Below are 22,825 nucleotides of genomic sequence, written 5' to 3'. Positions count from 1 at the left end.
AGCAGGGACAGTTACAAATATTCGGCAATTTCCACCTCTTGCACACAATTTTGTTGCTGTGTTCTAGTTGTAAATACCGATAGTGCTTTTTTAAAATGTAAATGTGAAAAGCCAGTTTGTCTGGTTCGACTCATTAGTTAGTTTGTTTGAGTTTTGGATTTTTAGTTATTCTTCTTGTTATTCTTAGTTTGTCCAGCTCCCTCAGTTTTCCCGTCTTTCTCATTTTGTTTCTTTTCAAAAACACAAAGTGTTTTACTCAGGGGGTAAAAAACAGAGACCCAGAGTGTGATGCCAGCAAACAGTGATGAGGTTAAAGCAAAGGTAGGGTTAAAACAGAGTGAGAGAAAATATGCAGAAATGCCAAAATGTCAATATAAAATAATAAATACCAACAAAAAGAATAAACTCAATAAAAGAAATAACAGTAACAAACAATAAAAAGATAATTGAAAATGATAAAAGGACAATAAAAGACAACTGCACATAAAAGGACATTTTTGTGTCTATGTCAGAGTGTTTTATTAAGCCATTTAAAGAAAATTACTCTGTTCTGCAAGTCTCATCTCTTCAGCAAAGTTGTTCCAAAGCTGAACAGCCCCGATGACAAACGCACAGACGGCTTTAGATTTAAGCTTCAGCGTGATGATCTAAGGCTGCCAGGGGGTTTGCAATCCCAAATGACATTACAGGGTTGTGCTTTAAAACTGGCCAGTAAAATGCAGAAATCAATAAATCAATTCTAAACCGTACAGGAAGCCAGTGCAGAGAAGCCCAGACTGGGGTTATGTTTTGCTCTTTGCTAATGCTGGTAAGAAAGCAGCTGCTTTCTGAAGCAGCCGGGACTGAGATAGGCAGTCATTACCCCAGAGACACAGACACGCAGTAAAATACCAAAAATACTGAGGTACTGACATTCAAATCCTGGGTATTTTCAGGTAGTTTAATGAGGCACGCAGTGGCCTGAGCTTCCATCAGAAATGCAATTTATATAATATACACATAAACCTTTTCTGACCTTTATGAACTCGTGATAGATCGCCGATAGATTTAGTTTTCCTCCGAAACGCAAGCCTTTGTTAAATAAGAAAACAAAAGGGTAGGAGTAACGCAGAGAATAAATGTCAGTGATGAATATTAATAACGCCTTATGTTAACATACATGAGGCTTCAGTTATAGACAAACTGTCATACTTGAACCTCAGAAACTGTCATATTCTAAACTGACATTGTCAGATAGCTCTGCTTGTCGGCTCTGGTCAAATAGAACCGCGTAATTAAGGGATTACTTGTCAGACAGTGCACATCTAGAAAAGCTTTTCATCATCTGTCTTGGGTTAAAGCAAGCTTAAGCGGTTATGGATTTTCCCATTTTCACATAAATAGCTTTATAAATGAACGTTTCTATCTGGATGTGAAGTTTGTTTGCCTGGCAGGCCCCTTATCTCCCCTCGGGCTCTGGTAGCTCACTAAAGACCAGACTCAGGTCGAGACTGAGGAACTTCTGGTGTTAGTGCTACAACGGTGGCTTTATCCTGCAGGAGGCGGGATGAAGACAGATACAGTAATTGCTTCCTTTGCTCTTTCACTTATTCCCTCATTTGTTGACAGTATAGATTCAGTCCGTATGAGCAGCCTAACCCGGACAGTTTACACAGTTCAGTGTTGAAAGTTGAGAATGTACAGTAGAGCAGGAGGGGGGATGTATTTTTGTGCAGTTTAGCACGGAGCTCCACTTAATTACTTCAGCCTTGAGCCAGAGTGAACATGTGTGCCAAATCTGATGAAACCTTTTCATAGAGGGGGAACTTGGATACAATGAGTGGTTATTTGAGTTACTGCAGTACGGCCAGTCTCCTCTGACCTCTGATGGGATTATCATCCACAGAACTGAACTGCATGCCTACATGCATTGAGTTCCTGCTATGTGATTGATTGATCGGGTATTTGTGTCAACCAGTAACCACCTTTTTTAAGGTATCCTTAATAAAGTGGTCAGTGAGTTTTTATAGATGTACATATGTCTGATTAGGTGAAAATCCAAAAAACATAATAAAACAATACAAAGCCAAGCCTATAAGCATCCCTAGGCCCATTCCTGTTTAGTGTGAGGAGCTCAGAACAAAGAGGAGAGACCTGTAGGCATCTTCTGTTCAAATACATTTGTAATGATCGGGCAGAGATATTGATCAGCCTTGCAATACATTCACTTAGCCAGCAGTTTATTTGCCAGCTTTACTTCCTGTGTTTGGCTGCAGCTGCTGTATTACTTATTTAAATTCATCATATTTGTTCATGATTGTGGCTGCTGATCAGGCCAGAGCGTATAACTGTCAGATCCGTCCCGCAGTGCTAGACAGCAGCTCCAGAGTGAAGTGGACAAACACAATCCAGCATCCTCCTTATTTGGTCAGAGAGGATGCTCTTTATGTTTATGTGAATGTGCAGATGCTTTAAGCACTGTTGTGTGATCACTTGATTGCAGTTAACCATATATAATATAATAACTGGGATAGGCTCTGCCCCTTTGTGACCTTGAACTGGATAAGAGGAAGAAAATGGCTATATAGAGGGATGCATGAATTTTGCCAGATCAAGCAATCAGTGATTACAGTTTTGGTGAAGAAATGAAATATTTTTGGATTCTGAACTGACGGTGATAGATCAGGACGGCATTTTTACTTTTTGACATTTAGCTGACAATTTCATTGACAAAATAATCACCAGAATTATAATAATAATGATCAGCTGCAGCCGTAAATACATGACAGACACACAGTTGAAATGCCATTCAACCCAAATGTCTCCTTTGAAGTGAATACATTTCTCACAGGCTCTGTGTTATTTTGCAATGGCGTCTGGGTGATAATAGAGCTAATAGTGTAGGCCTCTGTTTTTATTGTAGTGCTGCTGAGATGAAAATCATTTGAGAGCTATATTATTGTCAGAGGGTGTGGGAATGAACTCGGAGAAGCATTTTCTCCTGGCAGTAAGTCTGAATAGATGTCAAAACCATTACATCTGACCCCTGACGGTTCGTCATATCCTCACAGTAAATGTTGAGTGGGTGCGGAGCAGCGCTGGTTCCCATTTTATGCCACTTCTGACTCAGTGGAGTTTTCTATTCCTGTCACAACATGTGGGCCTCTGCAGAGTGTGCAGTCTAACATCCATTGTGCAGTGGGTGTCCAGTGAAAGGGTATTATGCAGAAGTAGCTGCTTCTAGTTTAAAATCCCAAGGAATCGATGCGAGCTCATCTTTATCTTTTACTGGGGTGTATTTTGGGGAAAACTTTGAACTGTTAGTCTTTTCAATTATGTCTGTGAATAAAGGTTATTACAATCATTTGTCTGCTGTTTTCTTGGTTAATCTGTTTATTTTTTGGCCTTAAAAATATCTCAGTTTTATGGAGAAGGTCACGTTTTTCTAAAGCCCCGTTTAATGTCCTCCAGTGTTGGCGCACAGCTCATAAAGTCTTCTATTTGCTATCTTAGCAGACCAATAAAAGCCTCCGCCTCTTCCCCTCCAACTAAAACACTGATGTGATGAAATGGTTGCAACACCCATCTTCCCACATCAAATCACTTTGCTCTTCTTAGACCAGTCTCCTCAGCTCCCTGCAGTACTGTCGCGGCACAGGGCGTCCAATCTATTAACAAAGCCATTTAACTTTAGGATTTAGCCCTGTCCTCAAGCAGCGGCACAACAGCCAAGAAATATTCCACCATTATCACGCTCCCATGAATCTCCTCCTCGTGTCCTAACACCTCGCGACTCTCTTCGCCGAATCATGTAAATATGGAATAAGGAATAAAAATGCTGAGGGACTTCCAGTCGCCCTGTCTGCCTCCTCCTTGTTGACAAATTTTAAGTTGGGTACCTTAAAATTCCTGGAGTGCTGAGAAAATAACTTGAAATTTGACTCAGTGACTGAAGCAAGCTTCCATCTCTGTAAGACCATGAACACTGCAACTCAGAAAACAGTATTATTTAAAAAAAAAAAAAAAAAAAAACCCCATAGTTACAAGTCCGCAAGAAACAAAACATTTCACAATAATATTTCATCAATTCGAATTTTAAAGTAAAAATCAACTACTTTGATAATTAGGTAATATTTTAAGTTTGTATTTAATTTCATAAAAAAATTACAAAATACTGAGCTTCCAAAATGTTCTGATGTCTTTGAGTTTCAGGAATTGTTAGAAATGACGTTAAAAATTACCTAACATACTAAAACTGATGGACCATATAATATAACCTTAAAACAATAACAGCCAGACTCACCCAAAGACTTGCAAACATATTCATTCTGGTGCTAACGTTATCAAATTTCCCATCAAGCCTTTCGCTCGACAGCCTCTCTCGCTCTCTCTCTGTGCAGGCTTTTTAATTGGCTCGTGCTTGATAACTTAATTGATCACCTTCGCGTTCAGGTGAGGCCCTCTGCGCGCACGCGGGCAAGAAGCGTCCATTCCGGCGATGTCTTGCAAACAGAAAAGAGGAAAAAGTACATTTTTATTTGTGGCAACTGTTTATTTTTACGTGTTTCAGCTGTGTTGTTCAGTAAGTTTAGGACAGTGGGAGGATGGTTTTACAGCTACAGAAGGGGAGAGGATTAAACAGGACAAAACTCCAGCTGGACAGCACACCGGGACAGGATATGGTGATCTGCGCGAATCTAACGAACAGAGACTTCACAAGCTTCAACTTCAGCCTGGATCTGGAGAGCCACACCCACATCTTAGTGCACAAGACCTTAAGAAGTCAGACGTCAAATTTGTGCCCGAGAGTTTGTCTTGGAATATTGGGAATGTTAGCGTGAAACCAAAGTCCTCGACTCCAGAGTCTGTATATGGACATCAAGCAGATTTTACAGGTTAACCTCAAACTCTCATATGTTATTCACAGGTGGTTTATGTGGTGAGTAAAGGCTGGCGTTTATTAAGCCTTTAGTTGCTTCAGTAGGAATTCCTTTGAGTCAGTTTGGGTCGGGTATAGTAAGGATACCCATATAGCTGCAGCACACCTGAAAACTAAACTGAGCGACTTGCATTCTGGGAAATGTAGGGCGCAGCCAGCATGAAGGATAAAACAGTCACTTCTGCTTCTGCTACACATTTCTATCATTAACAAACAATACCCAGCACATCTAATGACTGCTATGCCAAACTGGGTGGGTAATTTAAAGACAAGAACTACATCTTTGATGTGTATTTGGCTTTTTAATCTTCTAGGTTTTCAGGGGGAGGTTTTGGGCCTATCCTCTGAGTCCAGTACACATTTTTCTGAGTGGCAGGCTATGAGTCCTCTGGTGGAGTGTGATGATGATGTCATGGTCTTCACTGCCTCCGGTCAAGGATTTACACACCTGTCAGTGGACAGAGGTAAGTTTGTGGTGTTGGAAGACATGTCTTGTGTGTTTTGTTTTTTTTGTTTTGGGGTACTTCTTTTTATTTATTTTATTTTTTGTGCCATTATACCATTATATTCAGAGGGAGGGCTCACCACATGTGATTTCAATATATAAGAAATTAAAAAAACAACCCCCCCAGTTCTTTACACTTTTTGTTTCTACAGTGGGAACCTCTCCGATCTCGGTGTTTCAGTTGCCTCCATACTGTGGTTACACTCTGAGGACATCGTGGAGTGACCTTGAGATGATGGTGCCATACGACGCCTGTTACATCACCCAGGAGGTACCAGCAGCAGCGTTTGACGCCCATCATCGTCTCTCGTGGTCTGTGTTAACTGCCCCTGACTTTGTCGTGCTGCTTTCTGTCAGAATAACAGTTACATGCTGCCCCTGCTGTGGTGGGGCACCCCGCTGAAGCTCTCCTGCCCAATTCGGATATCCACTCCTACACCCTTGTTCCCTCTTTCGCCACCCTCAGTCTTCTGCTCCTCCTTTGGCATGGCAGTGCAGATACATGCACAGGAGAAGGATATACCTGCATTGGGAGTGAAAGGTTTTTTGTTTTGTGTGTGTATTTTATGTAAAGTTAGGAGATAGCTTAATGCTTCTGGTCTTGAAGAATAGTGGAAATTTATGCAATTTTTAAACACTGGTGGTTTTCATTGTCAATTGAGTAAAAAAACAAAAACAAAAGTATGTTCAATGTCTTGCAGTGAATGGAGCTTTGCATCCATTTGTATCTGAACAGTGTGCGTACTATATAGACTCCCAGTCTGAGGAGCATACTTTGTTCATCTACTCCAGTGCTCCTTGTTTCACCAGTAGAGTAAGTTTTCCTATTTTAACTGGATTACCAGACTGTTTGCTTGCAATAATATCTGCAACACTTCTTTTAATTTTTTTCCCCCCCCCACAGGATGGTCTCCAGCTTGAGCTTGTATTTGGTGATAATGAATACATTCTCTCCTGCCCAGTCACTTCTTGGTTCCCCTATGCACCCTCTACACCTTGGTCTCCACCTTTGTCTCCCGACAACCCTCAGTATCCCAACATCCCAGATCCCGTTGGACCTTCCCCTCCTCCACCTCCAACCCCAGAACACGGAAAATTTCCGGGCTATCCTGACTACAGCTATCCTGGTCTCCAGTTCCCCCAGCTGCCCCAGTTCCTCCAGCTCTACCCTCCTGGGCCACAAGCCAAAGAGCCACCTCAGCCCACCGGTGACAGTCCTCCCGGTTACCAGCCCAATTTTCCTGGGAAGTCACCTTATTCTTTTGGCTCCTTGAAATATCCACCTTCTCACTACCGTTCTCCAGTCATGGTGCTGGCCAGGCCTGATCCCAATCCTCGTCCACTTGAAAATGGACAGTCTCCACATCAAGTGCCTAATTTACCTCCTCAGTATCTATTTGATTACTCCCATATGTCATTCTACTACCCAACAGTGACACCAGCTACAACCACACCACCTCAAACCACCACTACTACTGTTCCTCCACTTACAAAACCAGCCAAACCTCCATCACATCCTCTTTACCCTCAGTACTATCTTCAGATGCCTTACTATCCTGAACCAGTAAACCAGCCACCTGTTCCTCTGCCTCCTGGTCCACAATATCCTCCTCCATCTCAGTCTAAACAGCCTATAGGTCCTCCAGCTTCTTCTTACAGCTCCTATTATGGTTATTGGCCAGTGTCCTACCAAAAACCTTCTGCTGCTCCACTTGACCCTATTAAAACCAGGGGTTACAACTTTCTCTCAAATCTGTTTTACCTACAACCAGCTGAATCTCCAACACCTGCCAATGAGGAACCTCAGAAACCAGTTCCACAAGAGATCTGTCTGCCTTACAGTCACACAATATGTAGCTCTTATCCTTACCATGTTTATCATACTCTCTACCCACCACACTACATTCCACCCCACCCCCCTCTGCCTCGGTATCCAGAGATTCAACCACCTGTGACGACACCAAAGCCTTCCACCACCACTACTACTCCCCCCACCACAAGCTCTACAACCCCAGCTGGGCCCTCTCCATGGACTCCTAATCTCCAGTGTATGACTGGGAGGATGGTTGCTTTCTTGCCTTTTACTCATCCAGACTCTATACAGGTCAAAGGTTGGTGTTTGTCCAAACATAAGAGCTCTTTGTGTTGGCAAGTAGTTAGATAAACAGACTAGCTGTGACACTTTATATTATTTTACTGCCAGCTGCCTCGGTTAAAGAAGAAATCCTTAGTCAGGTATATTTGTGATTTGAGGTGCTGCTGAAGAAATCACAGCAAAATATACTTAATATTTGACATGTATGTTTATTTTATTTTTTAAACCATAACTCTAACTCATAACTAATAAGTATTTAACTAGGTGTCATGTTTGCTGCATTAGACATACAAATTGTGCAATTACTTAAGGGGAAAAAAAACCCAGTGATGTATCCCATGGTGGTGGTCAGAGGGCCCGGTGGCGCCAGTGTCCGGCAGCCTCGCCTCTGTCAGTGCGCCCCAGGGCAGCTGTGGCTACAATGTAGCTTGCCATCGTGTGTGTGTGTGTGTGTGTGTGTGTGTGTGAGACTAAATGTAGTGTAAAGCGCTATACAAATACAGGTCATTTACCATGTAGAAGTCTCAAACTTAGTAAAACTTATGTACCAAAGATGAAACCTACAATGGCTTTAAAGAATTTATTAATTTTTTCCCTCAAAGATTTAGTTTTTTCTAGTGGAAGGTTCGACACAATTTGTCTTCATCACTTTTTGTGGAGGCAGGGGCGCACTGACTCAAGTATAATTTCCTGTGGAAATTAATTTCTAACCAGGCTCTGACCTGTTTAAATGTTTTAACATTTAAACCTTTCAAACACGGTGAAACATTGTTTGTTTAGCTTCCGTATGTTTTTATTGTTGCATTCATAATTAATCAGTTATAGTAAGGTAAGAATTTAGAATCTGACTTTCAGAAAGAACAAGCTGGTTTGTTTATTTTTGTCACCAGAGACATTGGAGAAAACCATGGTTTTAAAATAAGCGTGCATTTACGTCTGAAATAACGTAGCTTTTCCCAGATGAGCTTAGAAACACTGTCAGTATGTTTGAATCAGGTTTTACTTTCAAGATGAAAAATGTATGTAATCTGCAGTTATCTAACTAATATTGGTTCCTACTCCAGACCAAACAAACATCTGGACTTTCGTCTCCAGTGTGGCTCCATTCTGTGGGTACATGCTACAGATGACTGAGGGCTTTGGGGTAATTCTCCACTCTCCTCTGCCTGCCTGCCACAGCTACTTACAGGTGGGATCAGTGCGTTTAGTCTGTCATTTTTGTGTTTGTTGTGGGGGGTTTTTTTGCATTGTTGCTTTGTGTGTTTTGTAATGGGAGCATAGCACACTGATTCCCAAAATGCCAACTGTGTGCATTATTGAAAATGTCTAACTTGGAAAATAAGGCAGCCGTTGTATGTCTTTTAATCGCGTAATGTTGCTGATGATGCAATGTCCAACTTCAGGCGTGTAGTCATTGAATTGGAATGAGACGTCAACATCGGTCAGACACAACTTTAGAACCACCTCCTGAAATTTTGTGTAGGTTCAATTTATCCATCAAAGCAGTTCTGACTTGTTATGGCATTGACACCTGACCTCTATCTGCTCAGATTGTAATGGTGTTTAGGTGGGTGTTGTCATACTAATGAGCCAAAAGGATGCCAGGTTCCAGCAGGTTAAAGAGAACACAGCATTGTAATGACATGATCAACGATCGATGTTTCCTTCACCTGTCAGTGGTTTAGTTCTTGTGGACGATTGTTTTGGATATGCAGGATAAAATGGCACATGCATTAAAAACAAGGCAGCTCAAAGGGAATCCTTGAGTACTGTGATACTGAGTGGTATCACAATGACAGACTGACAGGAAAATTATTCAAGTGTTGGTTAAACTGTTAATTTCTGAGTCTGTTGCCTGGTTGCTTTCCATTTTTCTTTTGTCTGTTAAATTTTCATTACTCTATGAATAAATGGATGGGGGGAACAAATGCACAGATGAACTGCAGTCCTCTACAGCAACATGGCAAGATAAAGCTATTTTGAATTGCTGATGATGGCAGTTTGCACCATTTGTGTTGTCACTACAGCAAGTCCTGCTTGCATATAGAACACAGCCGGGCAGTTCTTCCTAGTCAGCAGCGCATATTTATGATTAATCCCATATGGACTATGCAGCACTGGTTCTGCATGCATCTGTGTTGGGTGGAGTTTCTTTTTTTTTTTTTTTTTTTTTTTAAATTAAATATGTTCTCTGCAACCCAACTGCTGAACTGTTTTGTGACCTCCACTGGCAGACTTTATTTTTGAATACAGGCGCTTGAAACCATGCGTGGTTGCTCTTATTGATTTTGATTTCTCTTGCTGTAGACTCCCACGACCATTTCCTTACCTCTACGGTTTTGGGACTTCTCCATGGCGCAGTACAGGACTGTGGACCTGGAGTGCCCATTTCAAAGCCCCTCTGACAATCTTGCTACAGATGCCCCACTACCCACACCAACCCCACCAAGCACCACCAAGGATGTGATCGGCCCGTCTGCTGTTCCAAAGCCTAAAATCTTCTGCTCTTCTCATGAGATGACTGTGGAGCTCCCCTTTGGTCCCATTTCAGAAATAGTTGTTAAAGGTGTGTGCGTCTGTGTGGTGGTGTATGCGTTCCAGGTGCATATGTTTGCCATCATCTCTGCATGAGTTGACTACTACATAGTTCAGGGGCTTTGGTTTACTGTGAGTGGGAGTGGCAGACTTGGTCTTTATTTTGACTGAGGAGTGCTTAAACGGAGCCCCTTACGCCTGCTGAGATCTATAATTGTGCCGCTTTAAAGTGCACACAAAAATAACTTGTTGTGCGTTTCCAAATGTATTTTTCAGACATCAAGGGGAACCAGATGAACCTCAAGGATGCCCCAAAGCAATGTGGGTACTCTGCAAGCAAAGGCAAAGATGGCAAAATCCATTTGAATCTACAGTTGCACTCACGCTGCCACATGAGTGTGCAGGCAAGTATTGACTTGGATTTCACACTGAGCATATGACCTTTTTGTATAATTGACTATTTTATGTGCCTATTAACTCTGGTATAAACATTTTTCTCTAAAAGGGTACACTATACATCATCACTGTCATCTACATGACACTAAATGGCAAAAAGGAGTCTCAGTTTTCCTGTCCGGTTACCATCTCGGGGCCCAGGCAAGGTAGATAGACTTAATATTTACTCCTCTGAAAGGCTGTTCAATTTGCCAAAGGTTGTTTTCTCCTGGCCATTCAGAGTTATTTTAACTGTGTGGCTGACATTTGTCGTGCTGTCCCTCAGAGTGCAACCTTCCTCACGAACAGCGTCTCCCCTGTGGATCCAGCTCTCTATCCCAGACACAGTGCCTCTCCATGGGCTGCTGCTTCAACAAGCACCCCCCTGCCTGCTACTACCCCATGGATGGTGAGCTGCAGTCTGCGTCCCCACTGGCTTTTTCACACCACTTAGCTGAGTACATTTGAGATGTTTTGGGTGCAGAAATGTAAGCGCTACAGCTGCTGGATGTGTGAAGAGGGATATTCAGGGCCAGCGCAGCATGATTCAAGCTGGCAGTGACACAAAATGTGAAAAGGGTATAAGATACCTTGGGTCTCATTATCAATTGCCTCCTGAGATTTCTGACCTTTGGTTCATCTGACCTTTACATAACTGTGCATGTGTATCTGTGTTTGTCTTTCTGCATCCCCCTCCAGAGTGCACTATTGACCGCCACTTTGTCTTCTCTGTGCCTGCCTCCATCACGGAGCCCCCTCTTTCCCCTGCCCTGCTTGTCGCTGCCGGCAACTTCACCTGCAGACCTCAGAAAGTGACTTCTGACTACGCCTTGTTTAAGATCCCGATGGATGGCTGTGGGACACGCAGAGTGGTGAGATTTGACCAGTGCACAAATTTACTTCTAATATTTAGTGTTTCCTATAGTTACTAGAGTGCTGATTTAATGAGTCTATAGCTAATTGGGGAAAATAATGAAAAGTCCAGTTGTATTCCATGATTCCTTTGGTTTGCATTAAGAAATGTCTTTTCCCCGTCCTAACAGATGTTGGGGGAAACTGTTGTCTATATGGTAGAAGTCATCAACATGGTTCAGGCAATCAGCCTCAACTATGGCACTATCACAAGAGATTCTCCTGTCAGGTCAGACCCATATTTACCTTTAATATGCCCACAGTGTTCACAGAAAGCTTCGGTCATGTCACTGAAGGATGGAGTGAATAACTCCATGATGGACAGTTTGGTGGATGAATAACATGCAACAAAGATGAAGAAATGACAAATGATTAAACTGTCTAGATATTATTTATCACATCTTCTGTCTTAATTCTCAGGCTGCTGGTGGAGTGCAGGTACATGCCAGGAACAGTTCTGACTGTGAGCTACATAGTTAAAACTCCCACCCTCGGTCCTGAAATTCAGTCCTATGGGGCATTTGGAGTTCAGCTAAGGATTGCTGAAGGTAAATTGTACTAATTTCAAGACAAAATGCTTTTTAATATCAAATAACCATTCAACACTGGTTGGGATGAATTGGAAAAATAATTGAATAACAAACAATTGTGGGGGAAATTAAATATTTAGGCAGTGTATGAATATCTTAAACTGCATCCAGTTCAGCTTTGAGATCTTGTGCTTGCTTATGAAAGAGTGAAATGCTATTCCTATATACCTACACGGCAGATGACCAGTACAAAAGGTACTACCCACAGTATCACCAGCCCTTGAAGATGATGCTGGGGAAGCCTCTCAATCTGGAAGTGCGGCTCCTCAACTCTCCAGATCCCACTTTAGTTCTGCTGGTACACTTCTGCGTGGCCTACCCCCGCTCTGGAAAAGCTGTGTGGGTGCTGCTGTACAATGGGTAGGTTTAAAAATGTGAAAAGAACATAGGAAGGGAAAAAACTGAGCTCGTAGGAGGAGGAGAGGTCCGTAGGAGTATCAAAACTTTCTTCTCACAAATATTTGATTTTTACATGGAAAGTAAAACGTGTTATCACATTGGCTCTCATCTATTCCACAGATGTCCCAACCCTTTGGACCCAGCACCGCCACAGGCTGTTCCATCGCATCCTCAGCCACTTTCTCCTGATGCTCAGACCCGCCGCTTCACCATCACAACATTCCAGTTCCTTCCTGATGGTGAGTTTAAGGATCTGGATGAAGAGGTAAGCAGGAACACAGCCACTTGAGTTCTGCATATAATGGTTTTGGGCTACTCTATAGGCATGTAAATACTTCTGTAGACATAGGATTGTTTGTTAAATTGGGATATGACTTTTTTTTTTTGATGCCATGGCTTTGCAAAAATACACCTTTCTGTTAGCTCAAAGCTTACAGAGACACAGACCTGCATGTTAAAATCAAACTTGAAATGATAAACATGATTTCATAATGTCCTGTGACATAACAGTTGACATGTATACATGTACAACATTTGTTCTGGATACACTTATTGGGTATAAACTGTTTTAACACATGTTAAAAATTACAAGTGTGACTCCTTGCAAGGAAACTGTAAAGACATGAGAGGTGACTCGGGACTCTTGCACAGTACAGTATCCAGGCTTCCTGTCTTAATTTGGTTAAAATGTGAACAAATGTGTGCTTGTTAGACTCTCTATTAGTGCCAGTTCAGATGAGTTATCTTTTCATCTAGTGGAAACGTGTTGTCTGAAGACGATTTGTGGCTATATCTCTAAATCTCTTAGGCAGCATTCCTAATGAGATGTGGAGGAGCCATTTTGTAAGCTGCAAATTCTGGCCCCATCTCAATTGCCAGCAGCTGTTTGTAATATTACGCTGCACACTCTGGAGACTGGACACAACATTAAATCCTGCTCTACTTTTCTTCCCTCTCAGATCTACTTCATGTGTTCGACTGAAATCTGCTCGCCACGTGATGGTCCTTGTGTTGAAGGATGCTTTGGCCAGTGACGGTGAGGATAATTAGCGCTCTGTCCTCAAATCACCCAGCACACTCTTGTGAACTCGGGTGGATCGCAACAAAACTGCCATGAATGAACTCCTTCACAAGCCGCCTACTCTCCGAGAACAGCCAGAGAGCCAGTAGTAGCTACAGTTCCATATGACAGCAGGACAATGTTTTAGTAATGAGGACAGTTTTGAATTATTAATTCAGACGGAGCCATTTCCTGTTTTTTCAGTTACACCACAGTAAATGCATGAAATTAGCCAAGATGATTGTCTGACTAGTAAAACAGCTGTTTACGTCTTGTTTATATACTTCAAAGTTAATTTCTTAACCATTTCTTTGCCCCCTTTTCTTTTTCAGGCCTCAGCCATCACTTGTAACTACCAATAAAAGCTCTCAAGTAGCATGTGTGGGTTTATTTTTTTATTTTTATTTTTTTATTTATTTTAAACTGACAGCCATTAGCTTTTACAGTAGGAAGTGGCAGTACATCAAAAAAAGTGGGAGGCAACTTTGTGTGGACATGCTATCATTGTGGAGTAGACTGAGCCCACATGGGTCTGCCTTGCTTTGTTAAAGTTTATGTGGAACATACTGTAGGTTTTATGTGCATGTTTAGAGCAGGATGACTGGAGGCTATGCACGAAGAATGAGGTAGAAACCTCAGCATGGACAGAAATGACATGCTTGACCTCATTACACAGTATCCAATTTTATTTATAAAGCACTTTAAAATAGCCAGCACAGGAACAAAGTGCTGTACAGAAAAGAAGTTAAAACAATAGAATAACAGAAAAAACCAAAATAAATAAAACACAAACACAAAATTAAAACAGCCCTATATTAAAACAAAAACAAGATAAAACGGCATCGAATCAACTAAAATAAAAACCAACATCTCACGGTGTCAAAGGCCAGGGTAAAGAGGTGGGTTTTCAACTCAATTTGAGTACTTAGTACAACACACCCCCCCCCCCCCCCCCCCTCCTCCCTCCCTCCCTGAAAGAGGTGTCACAAATGAGACCCAATGGCAAGAATTGGACTGGCAAAGCCTCCAATCTGGCCCACTGGACAACTTTGGAGAATGTAGTGGTGGACTTCTATTTTGGACAAAGCATTACAGGTTGTTTTTTTTTTTGTATGTAGACCTTCCCTACACCCTGATAATTTCTTGATTTTTGGTACATTTCTAAGCTAAAAATTGTATGTAAATCTGTCAGAACTCTTCTTCTACTACAGCTGCACTTCTTTATCATGTAGGAAAAACTGAGACATCCTGTTAATTTAAATTATTTTCCTTATACTAACTGTCTTGGAGATTGTATATTTTAGTTTCTGTACACTCAAAGAAAGGGGTGTTTCACTGGTCTGACCCACATAAGATTAGCCTGCAATGTAAATGAGTTTGACATCCCTGGTCTTAACACTTTGTCTAGCATTCACACATGTGCCGATGGATGCATTAGGGCCAGCTTGGTTCAGTAACCTGCTCAGATATACACTGACATGCAGACTAGAGGAGCTGTGGATCAATCCATCATTACCACCTCAGCCACAGATGCTCCAATGTCGCCCCACTAATAAGGGCTGAGCTTCGAGTTTATTTAATAAGGCACAAATCACCTAAAAGGCCCTTTTAGGTGCAACTCACAGTAAACCCCTGGCTCTTGGTGTCCTTGGGCAGTTGTCTACTTTACTATTAAGCTTGAATTTTATTATTTTTGCATAGAAACTAACTCTGAGAATCCACATGTGAAAATGATAAATGTAAGGCTGCAGCTGTCTGTGTGGCATAAAGGCTATAAAGCATGAGATCAAAAACAACCGTTGCATATTCTTAATGATTAAAATGCTAAACCTGTGCATTGCGGTAATGTGCAAGGGAGACTTTATTGTGCAGAAGTCACTCAACTGTGATTATAAGTGTATATCCCGAAATATCCAGTTATCAGAGTTGGGGAGGGAAAACGAGAATGTTTGCAAGGTAGAGTGGGAGGAGTCATGGCTCCTGCAAAAGGTTTTTTTTCCAAAATAAATTAAACTGGGACTATTCAGGTCAAGCGACTGGAGATTGTGCTGAACCAACACATGTAATAAACCTCTGCAAGTCTGCTCTTGTTTGTATTTTAAATCGCTACAACAGTTCCCCTTTGAAGTGCTCCTTTCCCATGGTACCCTTTGACCACTGGGTGTCATCCAAGCAATAAAAATGCCAGAGGAACATAAGGTACTCCATGCTGCATGACTCACAGCTGGGCTTGTGTGAAGACCTTGGCCTGCGTATCGGTTGTGTAATGAGTTAGGCATGAAATCTTCCCGAGCAGCCCACCCCTTTCAATATTCAGCCATGTAATGTGGCCAACATTAAAGAGCAAAAACTTTTATTTTGAAGAACTGCGCACAAACAAAAATGTGAATAGTAAAAGCAGCTTACAGTTACAGTTTTATTTTTTGGGGAGAGGGGTTGAATTGTAGTGCGTGTCGCCCCTTCTCTCTCTCACACACACACCTCCCCCTCGGTGAAATGTATGGAAGCACTGCGGCACACTGCGTGTATTTTGTAGGCTGCATGGCTGCCTGGCTCTGCGTTCAAAGGCAAGAGCGGAAGATAGGAGGAGGGGAATGACTACACCAAGAGAGTAGGAGGAGGGTGGAAAGGAGGGAGGGAGGACAGTTTCCTTTCTGTAACACACACGCTACATGAACACACCGGGAAAGCGGAGAGCGGAAAGAAAATAATAAGCGAGAGAAAGAGAGGGAGAAGGAAACGCTGCAGCCCCGGCGTCCGTCCGTCCGCCTGTCCGTCCTTCGGTTGGTTGGTTGGCTTTATTGTTTTTGTTTTTTTTGGGGGGAGGGAAGAAGCCGTCTTTTCTTTAAGCGCAGACTTGCGGACTAACATGGGAAGAGAGAGCTCCTGAGGAGGATTGACTTTCAGTGAACCTCTGCTCTGTGGTAAAAGTCTGTGGCTAACAGGGAGGAAAAAGGGCGACGGGGAAGACATGTTGAGGGTTTTTTTCATCTTGAGGTTGCGGTAGGGTATTGATGTTGTGCTCTTAAAAAACACACAGCTCTCCTGGAGTGGGGTTAAAAAAGAGAGAGAGAAAGAGAGGGGGGAGCAAATGGAAACTAGGCAGTAGGCTAAGCTCAGGAGCCATTGTTTTGATCGGTGTTTGTTTAATTGGCTTGTTATGATCTGAAATAACGTAGGCCTCTTAGGCATCCCCGCAGTAAATACATACACGGTCAGCAGACAGGGGCTACACAGCTGCAAATTAGCCCGACAGAGCTGCTCGCATTACAGGGGACTCTGTTATGAAATAACAGGGAAAACGGTGCTTGTGTGAGATTTCCTTTTATATATATATATATTTTTTTTCAAGTGACATTTTTAAGCCAGGCAGCCAAAACATTTCCAGATACATCAACTCACTGGGGGGGAATCATACAAAGGCCCAAAATACAGTGAAAGCTACTTGGATTATTAAAAGACTGTTTTAATCCCTCCGACGATTTAAGCACAGAGGTGCACTAGATTAGGTTATTTTAGCCCCGTTTAGCTGAAGAGAGGGAACAAAAGATTTTTAAATGTTAATGTCGACCGACGTTGCATCCATCATGCTGCCTGTATCCCGGGGTCTCATAGACCGGGATAGAGAGCTGGACCCCATGGCCGGGGTGCATCCCAACCCCGGTGGCGCTCCTGCAGCTGTTCGCGGCATGAAGCGAGGAGACCCGGAGCCCGACGGACAGACAGCGGCGGCTCTGGTGGACTCGACCGGCGCTGAGTGCAAGCGTCCCCGCATCGACGGCACAGGAGGAATGGGCGAGGTTGGTCAGGTACAGAGAGGATTGTTTTTTGTTTTTTTCTTTTTTTTCTTTTTCCTAATACAATAAGGCAAAGACGGCTAAACGCAATCGTGGTGCAAGGCCAGGTTTCTCTTAATAATTTGGCCTATGCTGTTAATGTAATCTCACGATTTACCGGTGTTTCAGATGCGTGATCAGTGTGATAGTTGCGGATAGTTTAGAGCTGTAGCGGAGGGCCCAGCACACAGGCCTGTGACTGCTCATCCCATTACCAGCTGTGCAGGAAATGCCACCACAGCTGTAGATGACTCTACATGCTGTTTGAAGATGGAGCTGGATTAGTAACAAAGTAACTCACTGCGTTAACTGGACTGTTATAGATGCTACGGTGAAGCTCAGACAGTTAATTTAAAGGGGAATAGCAGTAATCCGGTTTGTATTGGCCTGGTTCATAGTTAACTGGTTAGTTATTCGAAAACCTGTCCAAAGATCATCTATGAAAACCCAGACAGCCCTGGCTGAGGGTGAAGAATGTAAACACATCCAGCATTTTACTACACCAAACACGAAAGAAAACATTCCTATGTGGCATAAGTGTGTACAACATTTGCTTTACAACGAGTCAGTGTCCATATCTGACTGTTTGACCTTTTTTTGGTGGGGGGGCAGACTGCAGGCTATCTAGAGTAAACAATGATCATTTTACCAAGGAGCCTAAACCTCATCAGTCCAATTGCCTGGATCCTAACACCCCTGCTTTTATGAGCACCACTGCTAAACTGGACTAGCAGTCAGCATAATCAGTTTGTTGTTGTTTTTTCCCCCCTTTCCCTCATTGATCCCAAAATGGTCAAATATTGTTATTAATAGAGCGTCACATGAGGACCCGAAGATGCTCTGGATAACATTAAAGTGGATTATGTAGGGTGAAGTACTCCAGTGGAAGACAGAAAGCTATTTCTCCATTGCTGAAAGCTCCAGTAATGGAGGTGAAGTGGCTTGTTTGCTCCAGTTTGGAAAACTAAATGGCTGGCTTTAACGTCGTCCTGCTGTCAGTCGAGGGAGTGCTGACAGACACGGCTAGAAATGTAATGCACTTAAAAACAGATGTGCAGGGAAAAGAGTGTGTGTGTGTGAGAGAGAGTGGGAGAGAAGAGCACGGATCAATAGCTTCAGCCCCTAAAACGTATTGAACGTGAACTGGCTGGACAGTCCGGAAATTAGAGTAGGAGAACCCCCTCCTTCCCTAGATGGTGCAGGAACAGATTTGCCCTATCACTGGCAGCAAAGAGGCTTTGTTTCCAGCTAATGGGATCACATCTCAAACTGGAGGGGGCATTATAACCGCACTGATCCCTGAGATCCTTATTTAAGGCCCTGGATTTTATGGGATGCCGTCACACAGATATTGGTGAAAACCAGATGAAGCTTATATACTGTAGTCCATTGTGTAATGCTCCTATTAGTGCACTAGCGAGTAATTAAAAACATCTTCCAGCCCTATATTTTTATATAGCAAGTGAATTTCTCTTCTAATGCTGTCATTGCAGGTCTGATGAAGTCAAACAAATAAAGGGCAGCCGTTAGATTCATTTCCAACTCCACGTTAAGTGTCCTAAAATAATCCTTCTTTGGACCTTTGTCTAGCTCAGGGGTCAGCAACCTTTAACACCCAAAGAGCCATTTGGAGCCGGTTTCCACGCAAAAGAAAACACTGGGAGCCGCAAATACTTTTTGACATCTAAAATCAAGATAACACTGTATATATTGTTTTTTACCTTTATGCTTTGTGTGAACAACTAAGGTGTGTTGCTTATGAAATCCATGAAGTGCTACAGAGAAAATTACATTTTGTTTATGTAATTAACACATTTTGAACTCTTAAAGAAACATAACAAAAGGAAAGACACCCAGCTGAACTAAAATGATCCAGCAAACAAAAACTGTTGTGAGCCGCCACCCTTATATCGCCTTTGGGATTTTGGAGCACTATGCTGCTGAAAAAAGAAAAATAGATATTTGCAAAATTCTGCCTAAATATGTATTTTACCTGGTTAATGTGTATGACGGGGCGTGGTCTAGGAGGACGTACCTGAGCGGCACCCGCAATCGCGCCTCGCCGCCTTAACCTCTGTGCCGTCTATGCTGTTGTTGGTATGTGTCGGGTTGTGAGCTGAAAAGCTACAGCCGGCTGTATGCGTACAGCAACCGTGTGTGAGAAGTGGTCAATAAAGATATGCTGAACATATGTTTGTTTACAAAGGGACTTCTGCTCCCGAACCTCTGCGCACAGCATCTGCAAATCGGGGCTGTACGAAGTCACGTCATCTTTACGCAGGGCTGTAAGGTGTCATCTGTGAGGCGTGAGCGGTGTTTGTTTTTAACATAGCTCACGATTGAGAATAGCTGCTGTCATAATGTGGATCCGAAGATCCATAATTAGCCTACCTGGGGTTGAAAGTCTCGATAAATGCACGGCGTTTCGGCGGGTTAACCGGCTTCCGCGCTTATTTTGAGCCATGGAAAAAATAATAGAATATAATTTTATTTTTATATTTCAATATCACAATAATCTTCCAATTTAGAACTACAAATTAAAAAAGATCTAACATAAATAAAATACACTTCAGCTAAATACTTCAAATTTATTTTCCCAAACCACGCGGAGCCGCACTATACAGACTAAAGAGCCGCATGCGGCTCCGGAGCCGCAGGTTGCCGAGCCCTGGTCTAGCTCATCACTTCATGCTGTGAATCGAGCTGGTTTAATTCCTCTGCATTTAAGGTCACATTTCTTTTAGACTGGATTGGCGGCCCCTCTTAAATAAAAAAAGTGGGCGGAGCTTCTGTACTCTCACAGCAAGAGCTGAGATGGCAGTTTTCGAGATATCCCCTGTCATTGACATCACACAGACCCAAACGTAAAAAATGAAAAAAAAAAGCAGTCTGAAACTAGAGCACCGAGCTTCAATGTTAGAAATTTTGAGTGTTAAATATGATAGCACACCACTGTGACACTGTACATATGACAGAAAATAAGAAAAAGCATACGTGGTCCTTAAGTTTAATATTCATACATTCTGTACGTGCAGTTTCACCACTTTTCTATGTTTTCTCATTAAACATGTGCAGTCTGAACGTTTGAAGACATGAAATGTGACCATAAACTTTCTTTCTGACATTTTGCAGACTATAAAAATTAACCAGTAAATAATGTCATTAAAAAAAGTAAAAGGCAGAAAATTCATCCATAGATTTATATTATTACTCCAAAATCTCCACTGGGTTTAAATTTTTACCGTTGGCCTTTTAGGGAAAACAAAAAATAACAACCCTCATCTGTACAGACCATTTTTCCACTGTGCTTTGTGCCACATGCTTAACGAATTACCCCCCTCCCCCCAGACTCAGTGTGTGTATGTAAAACACTGACGTATTTTTATACCTCTTACCCGCTGACACCATTAAGGTTTCAGAAGCAAACTGGGGTGGGTGACGTTCAGTTTTCCTTAGTTCCTTAAATCGGGACGCTTGACTTTCCAAGAAACGTCTATAAAATCACAGAGAAGGCCGTCTGTAAAGCTAATCTTCAGGAGGAGGGTAAATACTGGAAAATGTTACAGCATCTGGTACCCTGGCTCCTGCAAAGCACGCTGTCTCCCTTCCTTATTTTTTTTTTCCATTCTTGATTTTTAAAAAAAGTCTTTATTGCTGACGACACGGCAAGAGTTGAACTCTGACCTGTGAAGCCAGCAGAACAGGGGTGTGGTTGCGGTAGAGAGAGAAAGTAATTTATACCGCTGTGGCCTAATAATGGGATCTTTCCCGTTTGGTTATTGACACTGCTGTTTTTCTCATTAGGCTCTGATGTCATCACAGTGGAGTGGGAGGAAGTGCTCTGTTGAGTCAAAGCTACAAAGTAGCTACAGAGCAGCAGTGCGTTTATAAATCGGTGCAGCAAGCAGTGAATGACTGAATGCTCAGCTAACGAGGGCAAATAAAGCCAGTGAAAGGAAGAAAAAAAAGAAAAAGGGAAGAAGAAGCTGAGTGCTTTCAGCAGTATGAGTTCAGAGAAATTAGCTACTGATTTCCTGCCTCTGCCGTTGCCCTTCTCCGATTTTAAATGAGCGTGCTGCTCTCCCCGCCAACCCAACAACACACAATCAGTCTGTATTGCATTCCAGTGCAGCACCGGGGAAGTCCTGCATTTTTCAGGGTGACAGAGGATTCATAACGGCACCCTGCATCTTCAGCTCTGGTCAGATTTTGGGAATTGTCGAGAGTAGCTTGTCGGCTTCAATATCCATCTGGCCTGCTGCTGAGCGGCCCGTGTTTTGTTGTCACTCTGCGTAGGAACCGGGGCTCTCTCTAACCTAATAAGGTCCTGCCTGGGGCGACAGCGCTGAGGACAAATGACTTGACTAGGACGTTAATGTAGGTGGATCACCCTGCTGTACTTTCATCTCAGCCCCTGCACTGAAATGGTATGAAAATGTCAGCAAGAAAAATGTTCTCTTGCAGCCGGTGGAGAATATTTGTTTAGTTTTTGGGACCCTGATTTTCTGTGATGAATTGCAAGGAGAAATCTCTCGACTGATTCATGTTGAAGACCGGCGGTGTTTTGAGACTTGGCTTTGGGGGGGAAATTTGATGTTGCTACAGTGTACTTATCCTTATATTAACTTCAGTCTGGAGACTTTACAGCATTTCTAGTGTTGATGGTGTGTAACAGTGTATCAGTTCATGCTTATTTGAAAGGTAGACATCAGTCTCAGTGTTCGAGAATTTCCCAAAACGGAGCTATTATTGCCTTGTATTACCCAGTTTTTGCATAATATAATATCTTGGGGTGATTTTTAACCATAGTACTAAAAAGTTATTCTTTTGAGCTACCAAATTGTGCGGTTAGGGGATTTACCAGGATTTCTGGCTTTGGATGGGGTGTAGTGTTATACTGATGTTTATTTAAACATTGCTCTTCAATCTCTATTTGCAAACTGCACAAAACGGTGCTATTATGGTCTTTCTCCCCTATTAATAAATCATTATATATAAGTGTATAGTGTATAGTAGGGCTGAACGATATATCGCATTTGCGATAATATCGCGACATGATCAAGTGCAATTTTCTAACCGCAAAGGCTGCGATTATACTGCGATTATAAGGCTGTCCAAATTACTACCATATCCCAGAATTCATAGCGCGGCCCAGCCAAACTCCAGTTTCCAGCAATGGCGGCCGCTACTAAGTTTTAAAATTACTCATACTAATCTTTCTGGGTCACAAAATAAACTTTTAACATATTTTCAGGCGAGAAAGTAGTTGTGTAAACATCAAATATCTGCTCGGTTTATCAAGATATCCCATATTTGCAAAAGTGCTTCGACGTTTTCAGAGGCGTCTGCTACCCACCAGCTCGACAGCTAGCCGGGAGCTCGAGGATTACTGATGCGGCCGAGAACGGCACAACTCCCGGCACATCATTTTCAGATCACCGCGGAGTTTCGCTGCTTGGGTTAAACGTAATATATAAGTCACTTAGACAACCTAAAAATGTTATTGTTGGGCTTTTTTCAGTGTTTTGTTTGTTCGTGAG

General features: G+C 42.4%; 2 protein-coding genes across 7 annotated transcripts in view; both read left to right on the top strand.

The window, feature by feature from the left end:
- Nucleotides 1-4,401: 4,401 nt before the first annotated feature.
- LOC101483920 (uncharacterized) lies at nucleotides 4,402-13,825 on the top strand. Its single transcript, XM_004567906.3, has 18 exons — nucleotides 4,402-4,874; nucleotides 5,233-5,382; nucleotides 5,576-5,694; nucleotides 5,781-5,964; nucleotides 6,125-6,237; nucleotides 6,328-7,534; nucleotides 8,583-8,707; nucleotides 9,826-10,084; nucleotides 10,330-10,457; nucleotides 10,559-10,655; nucleotides 10,775-10,897; nucleotides 11,188-11,360; nucleotides 11,532-11,629; nucleotides 11,821-11,948; nucleotides 12,170-12,350; nucleotides 12,510-12,654; nucleotides 13,349-13,425; nucleotides 13,782-13,825. The coding sequence occupies exons 1-17, from the start codon at nucleotides 4,478-4,480 to the stop codon at nucleotides 13,421-13,423; spliced, it is 3,702 nt and encodes a 1,233-aa protein (XP_004567963.3). The 5' UTR covers nucleotides 4,402-4,477; the 3' UTR covers nucleotides 13,424-13,425; nucleotides 13,782-13,825.
- Nucleotides 13,826-16,049: 2,224 nt separating this feature from the next.
- The window catches only part of rbfox2 (RNA binding fox-1 homolog 2), a 43,417-nt gene continuing 36,641 nt past the window's right edge, over nucleotides 16,050-22,825 (top strand). For 2 of the 6 annotated variants that reach the window (XR_013098976.1, XM_023154300.3), the window contains exon 1: nucleotides 16,080-17,258. Coding sequence is in view for 5 of the 6 variants with exons in the window: in XM_023154300.3 (XP_023010068.1) it covers nucleotides 17,007-17,258 (252 nt within the window). In the remaining variant the exon portion in view is untranslated. Of the gene's footprint in view, nucleotides 17,259-22,825 lie in introns of all 6 variants that reach the window. The other 4 variants (XM_023154302.3, XM_004567908.6, XM_004567907.6 and 1 more) reach the window with 4 other exon arrangements.

Source organism: Maylandia zebra, linkage group LG6 (genome assembly GCF_041146795.1).
Source record: "Maylandia zebra isolate NMK-2024a linkage group LG6, Mzebra_GT3a, whole genome shotgun sequence".
NCBI lineage: Eukaryota > Metazoa > Chordata > Actinopteri > Cichliformes > Cichlidae > Maylandia > Maylandia zebra.
The sequence above is the reverse complement of the archived record's forward strand: the minus strand, read 5'-3'. Positions and strand labels throughout refer to the sequence as shown.